General features: G+C 45.4%; 1 protein-coding gene across 1 annotated transcript in view; it reads right to left on the bottom strand.

Annotated features, from left to right (window-relative positions):
- Nucleotides 1-1,893: 1,893 nt before the first annotated feature.
- kcnk2b (potassium channel, subfamily K, member 2b) overlaps nt 1,894-11,689 on the bottom strand; it is a gene marked incomplete at its 3' end in the record, with an annotated part of 30,894 nt that continues 21,098 nt past the window's right edge. Inside the window, exons 4-6 of the mRNA XM_083642833.1 lie at nt 7,962-8,157; nt 5,927-6,072; nt 1,894-2,247 (exon numbers count right to left, since the gene is read on the bottom strand). Coding sequence (XP_083498959.1) covers nt 1,894-2,247; nt 5,927-6,072; nt 7,962-8,157 — 696 coding nt within the window. The remainder of the gene's footprint in view (nt 2,248-5,926; nt 6,073-7,961; nt 8,158-11,689) is intronic.

Here is an 11,689-nt window from a genome sequence, read left to right as displayed (position 1 = left end):
TTATTGTATTGTAAATTTGTTTTGCAATGCTACAGACTGTAAATGGCAATATCAAATGTTTTGGCAATATTATATCCTCCTGGATAAAAGAACTGAATTCATAATAATAAGACAAGACCTATTCAGGAAATCCAAATGATCTCTTCACTGCAATGCGCTGCAGCCTGAAATATACTTCCATACCTGCATCACAAAAATCCCTTTCGGAAATATCCCGAATCGATCAAAAGGTAACGTGAAAAAACTGTGCCTCTTTAACAGGACAAAATATGTCCTAAAAAAATATATATCCGGCATCAAGAATAATGCAAAATATGTCATGTAAGAGAAAAAAAACTGTGCCTGAATGGCTCTCCTGTCATTTCCACAGTCTTTCATCGACACCCAAACATCCATAGACAGGCCTTTATGTCTCTACGTGTGTGTGTGTGTGTGTGTGTGTGTGTGTGTGTGTGTGTGTGTGTGTGTGTGTGTGTGTGTGTGTGTGCGTGCGCGCGCGTGTGCGTGTGTCCTTCGCATATCTCGAGAACCGTTCGTCCGATCGACTTCACACTTTTGGTGCAAGTTGGACACATGGAATTGGAATTGGAAACAATTGGAACCAATCAGAATACGGCTTTGCTTCGCCAATCTAACCAATTATGACATCATTGGATGGAACTGGACTGTGCTCTACCAATCAGAGCCTGTCTCAGCTGCACTGATGACATCACAATCAGAATCACAGCAGCTCCCAGCATAAAAGGCCAAGCTCGAGGTGTTTGGCCTCACACGGCGCACCCCTGGGTGCTGGTGTAGCTGGCACAGCGCTCTGTGCAGCAGTGGAGGCGAACGGGCACTGCACTAGTCTGCGGTATCTAGAATGGCCAAAGTTCAGTGAGGATGTGTCCCATGTCTGTTCCTTCCATTCATCTCTTCTTCATGCCGTGATATTTGTGTTTTCCCAGATACCTAATAATCATGTAGTCATTACGACTGTCTTCCTACGAGAATAAATACAGGATGAGTGGACTTCAGACAGATGAGGCCTTGCTCAGTCTTACATGCATCGTCATTTTACAAATGTTCAGAGAGTTTTTCAGTAAGGCACATGCGGATTATTCCTTAGGGTGAAAAGCTGAATGTCCTTCATGAAGGAACAAAAATGTCAACGTTTGTCTTTTTAGCGAGGGACTGGCAAATGCAAGGCATATCAAAGAATGTGACTCGTAACGTAAGAATTGTAAAAGAAATTGAAAAAAACCCCGACATTCCTTTGAAGTTCTTTTGTGTTCGCACAGAACCGCTGCCTTGTTGGTTAAGAGGTGTTCATCGTTGATGATAAGAGTGCTTGAAGCAGAGAAGATCCTCTTTATCTGATGCAGATTTCGGGGCCTCTGGAAAATGAACAAGAGGTATGAGCATAGCTACGTTTGTTGCATTCTAAGTTCAATGAATGCGTGTGTTTGCGAGTGCAAAGGTGTGATTTGCTACATCAGTGTGGGCTTTCGTTTACCTTCACTTTTCTTGCCCAAGGAGATACAATATCCTTTGTCCAAATCAGATGCCTGCGTTTGATTTGGCTCAAACAGTACTAGTGGCGTCCATCAAGTCCACACGGACAGGAGTTAGAGTTCTTACAGGTCATACGTGCATGTGTGTGCATACATGGGAGTATTATAGATTCATGATCGATCTGAGTTTTAATCTCCCTGAAGGCTCTCAATCAATGACTGCAGCACAGTCGATCCACTTAATGAATGTGAATGTGTGTGCCTCGTCACAGCAGCTCAAGCAAATGTGCGTACGTCTGTCCACGTACTGTATGTCCACTTAACGTCCACCGAGTCTCCGTGGACCACCGTGGACCAGCGTCTCACTCAGCTTCCTGAATCCCGTTTCCGCCCTTCCCCCTCAGTTGACATTCTCGATGATGGCGATCTCCCGCAGGTCGGCGTAGTCCGGGCTGAGGCCGTTGAGGTAGAGGCTGCCGTTCCGGGACAGCGTCCCCGGGGCGGGCGTGAGGGTGAGAGTCAAGTTGGAGTATGTAGTCTCCTCCCCGAGGTTTGCCGACAGCCTCCTCTTGCACGGGGTCATTTCCTGGCTGATGGAGGCGTTGATGCCCAGCTCCGACGACAGCTTGCGCTTGATGGAGGCGGCGCGCTGGAACTTGTCGTAAATATCCACGCTGAGCCGCCGCCGGGTCTCTTTGAACTCGGCCGACACGTTGGCCGTCCATTCTGCCGCGTGCGCCCGGAACTCCCCGACCTACAGAGGGCGACGGGAGATTGATGTTTGCGGGCGATCTGGATCCAACAACAGCATATATCTTCTTCATTCCTACAACAGCTCTGCACACTGACTCACCACCTGCTGATGCTGCAGTTATCGCTGTTGCTGCAGTGGCTTTAGGTTCAGTAAATCTCTTTTTATTATTTAATGGTGGGGAGGTAGCATGCATGTAAAATGGAGAAAACATGATTTATGGCAAATGGTAAATGGACTGGATTTATATGCCGCTTTTTGCCAGTCTGACGACCGCTAAAAGCTCTTTACAGCATGTCTACAGTCACCCATTACATTCTACGCTACATTCACGCTCGCATGCACACACCACGGCACTAGCGGCTCGTAGGGAGCAGTTAGGGGTTCAGTGCCTTGCTCAAGGACACTTCCAGCCCCGGAGCAGCGAGCCTCGAACCAGGATTTATTATGTCGTCGTCATCAGACATGTTCAAAGCTATATAAATATACATCGGAGTTAATTCATGGTTTCAGATTAACACAAGAATCGCTTAATGGAACGGAGAACATTAATGGGCCAAACTGACATATAATTATATTAAATGAGTGCACTCTTCTAAACATAATATGCCTCATTCATTAATCTGTTTAAGCTGTTTAACAGCCATTGCCCCTAGAGTTTTTTTTTCTTCTTCTTCATGTGTCCTCCCTGCTCTACAATTAGCAATGCTCATAAAATAGGAGTCTATAATACTCGTCCATCATACGCATCATCCATCCATCAAATAGTCCAACTGCAAAGATGGAGAGTTAAAAAATAAAGGGAAATTAACGAAATAAGCAGAATTTGTTCGCTGTATTTTTGCAAAGGAGGGACTTTGACTTTTCCAGTTGCTTTTGGCGAGTCATGATTATAGTATGTGCTGACGTGAGAAGCCTGACTGAATGGCTAGGGGGTGGATGGATGGTTGGATGGATGTTGGATGCAGGGGCGTATCTACGGGTGGGCCTGGGTAGGCACAGGCCCACCCACTTCTTGCCGTGGCCCACCCAAAGATTTTTTTTTTTTTTTTTTTTTTTTTTAATTGGTTGTTTTCTAGAGGCAAACTTGCTGCTGCCTTGCTAGCCAATGGTTTTGTAGCTTAAAAACGCAGGGCACATCATCTCCAGAGTCTAATGCATGACAACTTCATGACATCTAGGAATTTTGCGCGCTTTGAGCGCAAAATTTCGTCATGCAATTGCCCCACCAATTTTATCCAGGCCCACCCAATTTTATCCAGGCCCACCCATAATTGAATTTCTGCCTACGCCCCTGGTTGGATGGATGGATGTGAGAAAGCGGAAAAAGCACATTGGGTTTGGTGGTAGCCGTGGAAGGCAGCAGGTGCCGTTGAGTGAATACGGATGAGATGCGGCGCAGAGTGACGTCTTCTGAGTTTATCCAAATGTCACTATTACCCTGTTGAGCTTTTTCTACGCGAGAGTGATTGCAGTCCTTGAAGTGTGAAGTGTCTACTTGTGTCACTAATCATCCCGTCCTTGAGAGGCATCAGAGGGAAGAGGAGAGAACATTGATGGCGCCTTCATAATGCATGAGACGCTGCGCTCCACGGTGTTTATTTATTCATTACGCGCTGAGGTGAGTTACTGTATGAAGCCCACGACGACACACCGTCTTAAGTCAAAATGATGGTGTGTATGCAGGCCTGGGCAATATATCCATGTCCCATGATATCGTGATATGAGGCGAGATAACCTCTCTGATTTTGGGTATCTTAATATCGTCATATGGCATAAGTGTTTTGGTTTAAAGGCTGCAGAAAGTGATGTAATTTTCTGTCCAGAATGTTCTAACTGTTCTAGTATTTGTCTTTACCCACGTCGTCATTATATCCACATTAATGATGAGTATTTATCCATGAAAAATCTCATTGTGTAAATATTTTGTGAAAGCACCAATGGTCATCCCTACAATATTATCGCAATATCGATATATGATCGATGGGTATTTGGTCCAAAAACATTGTGATATTTGATTTTCTCTATATTGCCCAGCCCTAGTAGCGGTATATTTTAGGAAGGAAACCCTGTCTTTGCATTTTATTTGGATCACAGTCTTGTTTTAATAAAAGTGCTTGTGACATCTCGCGTGCGGCTTTGACTTACAACTGAACATTTAGCCCACTTTGTAGAAAATATCCGAGATATATCTTGGGTATCGCCGTTCAGCCTAAAAATACAGAGATGTGATTTTTGGTCCATATCGCCCAGCCCTATGTGTACAGTATGTCTGCACACATCAGCGTGCCGTGCATGGATGAGCACACGCATCTCATGAGGACGTGCTTCCTCCTCTTCCCCTCCCCCAACACACCCCCTTCTCTCTCAGCAGCATCATCATCTACAGAGCTCACAGCCTTCACAGTTGTCCTCATAATGATGCTTATGCAGGGGTTCCCACTGCAGACTGCCACATAAACCCCCCCTCCCCTTTTTCATGTGAGTAATATAGAATAAAGAATGACGATGACGAACGGGTAGGTTATGCATGAGAGAGCATGCTTGCGTATACCACTATGTGCGAGTGCTTCCCTGCTTTGTCCTTTTGAAATGTAACTAACACACCTGCTGGAGCCACTGTAAAACACACCAAACACCTAATCCAATGCTTTTACCAGACTGTGTTTTACTTCACATCATGGCACACACCAGCAGGGAGATTCATCTCCATGTACGGCCTGAAGGGTCAACTGCCTGGGAAAACAGTGTGTGAGAGGTATCACTCTCTCATCGCTAGGGGCAACAAAGTGATGCAATGACACAGCTATAAACACAGGAGGTTGTCAAGCAGTAAAATCTACCTCCACCTATGTCTACTGCTGATTATGCCTATAAAGAGGTGAGCAGGTATATATAAGCGGGTGGAGTTGTGCTAGTAATGATTGACATCTACTGTAATTGTAAATAAGATATGACAAAAATAATAATAAAGCTGATGTGTGGAACGCACTGACATTTCGAGCAGGCCTTTTGCTTTCCTATAAATATGCATAATGCAAAATGTTGGGCTGGCTGCAGTGCTACTTTAGCCTTTGCGTGTTGCACTTTCGAAATAAATCTACTGTTCAAGGAGCGAATGTAGCTTTATGGTTTTATTATTGCAACTGGGCCAGTGCCAACACAATTCTTACTCCATCAAGGTGTCACACCCTATAGGAGTCTAATTACTCCATACTGTAACGGGCCTCCTGCAGCCTTGGCCCTTGATCAAACCTTATGAAACCCCTCGGTTTCATTTTCACTCGTCAATTCAGCGACCATAATGAATTGAGTGATTCATGGGAGTGACAGGACAGCTGCTTCTGAAGAGGCAGTTCATCATGCAGGCATCCAACACTCCAAATGGATTTGCCAATTTGTGGGCTGAACATCGCAAACCTGTGTTTGCAAAAATGCTTACATGAGTAAAGCTACTCAGATCGACGTCGGATTGAAATATCAGCAGTCGTGGAGACATTGTGGATTTATTGAGAAAATCAGCTCTACCACAGCCGTGCCAGCTGGACTGTGATGAACAAGAAAATGTGTAAATCAATTGAATGTGGGGCCAATCCTCGTTTTAACATCGGAGGTGAAATTCTGTTGTTGCATGCCGACCTCTCGTGACAGTGAAGACAGCACAGCGCTATACTGTACGTACCTCCTCCTTGGTTTTCTTGGAGATGACGCGGAACCAGTCTCCGATCATACTGAGCACGGCGGCGAAGTAAGCCAGGCCCACCAGGATCCAGAACCACACCACTGGCTTGTAGTAGTCCAGATACTTGGGACTCTCTGATCCACCTGCTGCAGAGCACAACACATCAAGGTGGGTTCTACAACTCTGGCTTACATCATCTTGCATGCGTTGCTTGGCATTACGCAACACTCTGAGCGGAGATGAAGCAGGTGTGAGATGACGACCTGAGTCAGACTCAACAATTGGTCTTTTGTGAATTGAGATTGTTACATTTCAACTTCTGTTCCAGCTTTGATTATTAATGTGCACCTTTGCCTGTAGCCTACACAGGTTTATCGTTATTATTTATGGTTATTATTTGTCTTTAACTAACATGATCGGTTTTGGCAAAGAGAAAGACTGTTCTGAAACACTTGCGTCCATGTCTGCATCACGTACCACAATGTCTATGTCTTTTCCTGTAAGTCTGTTAGTGCGCACTTGGCGGCCTGATGGTCACATCACAGGATTACAGTCGATGGCATGATAACGTTTGGAACCTGTACTTGTTTGTGCATCTTTACACATCATTATAGGTAGGTATAAGAAGATGCACTACCAGTCTTTATTTTTACTATTTCCCACATTTTAATTATAGACATCAAATGTATGAAATAACACAAATCAGTAGTTAGTAGTGTATATACGGTATGTAGGTATTTCTATAGATATAGATGTAGATCTGGCTCAGCCTTTCCTCAATGCTCAGTGCCGATGTTAACCTCAGCACATTTAGACGAGTCCTCTCCCTCCATGCACCCTGGTGGTGAGGTTGCCTCTTAATTAGTCAACAGGCTTGTCTTGTGTTGTGTGTGTGTGTGTGTGTGTGTGTGTGTGTGTGTGTGTGTGTGTGTGTGTGTGTGTGTGTGTGTGTGTGTGTGTGTGTGTGTGTGTGTGTGTGCGCGCGTGCGTGCATGCGTGTGTGTGTGTGAGCATCACAGTCAGCCCACTCATTGTGCAGACAACTGCTTCTTGCACAGTGCTGGCTGATTAGTTTAACTTACGACTGGCACAGGTGGGCTAATCTAATGTATAATCATTAGGCCTATAAGCCGGGAGAGTTCATGGCACCTGTGGCTAACACCTTCTGGCATACACATACATACACACACACACACACACACACACACACACACACACACACACACACACACACACACACACACACACACACACACACACACACACACACACACACACAAACACACACACACCTTATTTACTATTCTCTCTTTGATAAGATATATGAACTGATGAGTGTGTATGAGTGTGGAAATAAGATGAGAAAAGAGACAAGTTTGTGCATATTCGAGCATTGGTGAATGTTTTAGTGGCTTGAGATTCTAATGATTGTTTTATGTTTATTTTAATGTACTGGCTATTAATGTACCAGCTGTGTGTTACTCAGCAATTCATATCTGATTTAATGCCTTTGGCATTTATTAGTATGTAGATTTATTGTTTTACACCCTGAGACCAAGGGGAGCGCTAGACTTTGGGTGCGTGAGGAAAAGACAAAATGTCAAAATGGGCTTACGTCACAATCAGAATCCGTGTATTGTAACTTGAAGATGGGCACCACTGTCCAGGATTTTAAAATAGCTTGAGGTGACAGACAGATAACTCTGAGCGCTGGTTCATGGGATAGCAATTTACAAACAAGAAGTTTCTCCAATGAGAAATATATAGAGTGAGAGTGAGATTCAACTGAGTGAGAGTGAGATGTGCCGGTAAAAAATCAAAATCAAATATATATTACAGTTAGTCTGATTCGGGCCCTAAGAAAGAGAATGAATGAAGGTTCAAGAGGCAGTGTGTGAGAGAGAGAAAACAAGAGGGATCATGATAAGAAAAATATATTTCATAGGTTATCTTCATTGTTTTTCAGCTGTAAAAGAAAATAACCTGTGATTATCATGTCAAAACAGCGAACAAATGCAAACGAAACTCAAGTGACCTTTTTCACCAGCCACAAAGTCTCCGAAGCCGATGGTGGTGAGGGTGATGACCACAAAGTAGATGGACTCCAGCGTGCTCCAGCCCTCGATGTGCTTGAAGATGACGGCCGGCAGCGCCACGAAGAGGAGGCAGCCGAACAGGATGAAGATCACCGTGGAGATGACGCGGATCTTGGTCTGGCTGACTTTCCACTTCTGTTGCCGGGGAGAACAGAGACGTGGACAGAAGGAATAGATGAATACAATACATCAAGTCAGTAGTACACTGTAGGTTAAATGGGAGTGCGAGTGAATGTTTGAAAGAAGTTCAACAATGGGAGATTGAGCCATGGGGAGGCTATGAATGCAGACAATATGCCTGAATTTTAATAGGGTTGATGTGTGTGTGTGTGTGTGTGTGTGTGTGTGTGTGTGTGTGTGTGTGTGTGTGTGTGTGTGTCTGTGTGTGTGTGTGTGTGTGTGTGTGTGTGTGTGTGTGTGTGTGTGTTCTCATGCATTTGAGCAAATGGGACCAAAATATCTTTGCTCCAAATGCCATCACGCAGCAGTAATTGTCTTTCTGTTTAAATATTGGGTAACACTTTACAATTAGGGTCACTAAATTAAGGGTCATTAATGCTTACTAAAACTAAAACTGTTTCCAGCTTAATAAGCATGAACTAACCCCTCATTAACAGTTAAAGAATGTGTCTTGTCATCATTTCCTAATAGTGTTCATGTTAACTAAGTATTCATTTATACATTATTTAATAGTTTAGGGTTAGTTAATGGTTAGGGTTAGACTAAGTAAACATGAACTAAGAGTTAGTTAAGCATTAAAAGGCATTAACTAATGCTTATTAATGCTTATTAAGCATTAACTAAGTGAGGTTTTCCAGACCAAATTTCAATCAGAAGGCCGCCATATTTGCATAGACTGATCAGCCCGGGACGTCAGTCAAGTTCAAGTATGACGTCAGTTATGACGTCAGTTGATGTCAGATCATCCTAGTACATATAGCGAGGGTTCTACGTCACCTCCCTCTCTGGTGGATCATAGCAGCAGCTGGCATCACGGCTGTTCATCTCCTCTGAAGCTGTCGTTTCGCCCCAGTCCACCACCAACGAGTCTTGACTCCTGACGAATCCCCCACAGGGGGCATTCTCTATCCTAGGGGCACGGTGGCTCAGTGGTAGAGCTGTCGCCTCACAGTCAGAAGGTCCTGAATTCGATTCTCACCTGGGACACTGTGGGCACTGTGGTTGTGTTCCCCCCCATATCTTCAGTGCCTACTGCCCAGGTGGGGTATCTCGTCGTAAGGGCCTTTCTCTCTGTGTGGAGTTTGCATGTTCTCCCCGTGCTCCCCCAGGGGGTTCCTCCGTATATAACCCCCCCACTAAAAACATGCAGAAGATCAGATCGTCATCGTCATCCGACCAGTGACGACAACATCCGAAGTTGGTCCCCGGGCGCTGTACGAGAAAGCGACCACTGCTCCTGGCCTGCCCCTCGGAGGAAAGGACATGCCTGGATGGGTTAAATGCAGAGGACACTTTTCACCGGCCACCGTCAGCATGAGTGTGTTGTGGCCGCATGCATGTGTTGTGGTGTTCGTGTGACAATAAAAGACGGGGCTTGTCCCGTTACGAGAGTTTTTTTCAGATGCCCTCCTCTCACCTCAAGAGGAGCGCCACCTGGCAATGGAGTCATACGCCAAAGCAGTTGCCATGCTTGCCATTTTGCTAAATAAAGCCGCTTGTTAAATCTTACCGACTCGCCTCTCACGATTGAACTGTTAATTTCGTGACCCTTATCGTAAAGTGTTACTTGTGTCACGCCTATATCTCATGGCAGTCTCACAGCACAAAGCCTCATATTAAATGATTAATGATAAATAATTGTGAGAGAAATGCACATTTGAAAAACATGCTGCCAACTCCCTCCTTATCCACATCCTGTCTTAGTCACTTCACATGAATGTGATGATGAGTCACTTCCTGTGACCTCTTTCCAGGAATAAATGAGCTCTTCTCTAATATCTGAAAGCCACGCCGGCGGGCTCGCGAGGCATCCCTTCCACAGTCGGATGGCGTGCCAACCCAGGCTGCAGAAACATGTCACATGTCACACGACACGCATGTCATACGAATGACATGCTCTACATGTCACCTACAGTATTAACTCACTGCTGGAAGATAGGAGAGCAGTTCAATTAAAAGGAACGTCAAGGGCATGCGCCAAGATCATTGAGCTCATCAGCTTTTATGCTGGATCGTGGTCTGCAATCTCTCCCGGTCATTTGAGTAGCAGCTTATAGTAAATTCATTACAATGCAGTCCGTGCTTTCACCTGTTGTTCTCAGCATTAACCTGCAGGTTGACGTTTTCCGGGGAAACTCTGAGAAGTTCAATTTGAAGCGCTGTCGCAGTGTCTGTGCTGCTTATTGGTTCCTGTGCTGTCTCTCCACTCGCAGTGTCTGTGCTGCTGATTGGTTCCTGTGCTGTCTCTCCACTTGAAGTGATTGCTTTGATTGGCTTCCTCCCCTCCTTCCTCCACTGGAGATATGTAAGCCCTAGCCTTAGGTTAGCGCCTGTGGGTGGACGCGTAAAAGAAGAGGCAAAGCGCAGATCACTGATTCTGCCCTGTCTAATGTGTTCCCTGCTGATGTCAGTGCGGCAGACATCAGCAGTGAGCCGAGCTGGAGACTAAATATTGATATAGAGGGTCGATCTGAGGCCATCGTGTGCAGACTTCTCAGCATGCAGCGTCTTCAGCGAGCTGCTGCTGCTGCTGCTGCTGCTGCTGCTACGGTCCAGCTCCCAACGTCTCTCCTTGTCCCCCGGGGGCGTCAGCGCTACAGCAACGTAATGAATCAACGTCCGGCTAGCGAAAAGTCCAATTAGCTGACCGTGGCACAGTCCATTTGATAAATGCGGTGGTGAATACAAACAGAGATGGTGCAGCTAAGCGGGCAAGGAAAAACAAATCCCGCGGATTCTCAATTGAACTATGACAAAAGGAGATACACACACACACACACACACACACACACACACACACACACACACAGCTGTCAGGTGCATTTAATCTGCCATGTGCGTGCGTGTGTGCCCCCTTGGCGGCCATTGTTCCTGCAGACAGCGTCCTTATTGACTTGTGTGCTCAGCTGTTTGATTAGGCGGTTCAAGGCGGCCTTTGGGTCTGCAGGAGAAACCTAATGACTAACCATCAAAGACGGTTCCGCACGGTCCATTAATAGAGTCGGTGTCCAGGAGCAGCGTGACTGATGGTGCCTTCTTCTAACTGCACTTTGTGTGCATGTGTTTGCTTGCATATGGGCAGACATGTCTATGTGTGAATCGCAACATTGTGTCGTCAATAGGCCCGCCATCGTTCCACGGCTGTGTATTGATCAGTGCTGCAGTCATGGCAAAACATATTTGATAAATGAATGTAGCAAAGAGGGGGGAACACAATACAGCAGCGTCAGTGAGCTCAGTGAGTCACGTAGCCCCCCCCCCCCCACTAAAAAACAAACAAACAAACAAAAACAAAATTGATGATGCCTGCATTTTAAAGCCCAAAATATGTAACTATTTTATCAATATACAGGAAACAGCTTCTAAATCATTTTTATGGAAGAATTGCACATCTATCATTCCCGCTCCACGCCCCCGAACGCCTGTTTCTACAACACGGTAACTTTGGTGAGCGGGCCGGAGCATCGAAGTTACCTGGATCTATTTC

This window comes from Poromitra crassiceps (assembly GCF_964638095.1).
Source record: "Poromitra crassiceps genome assembly, chromosome: 9".
NCBI classification, from domain to species: domain Eukaryota; kingdom Metazoa; phylum Chordata; class Actinopteri; order Beryciformes; family Melamphaidae; genus Poromitra; species Poromitra crassiceps.
This window is presented reverse-complemented; position numbering and strand designations above follow the sequence as displayed.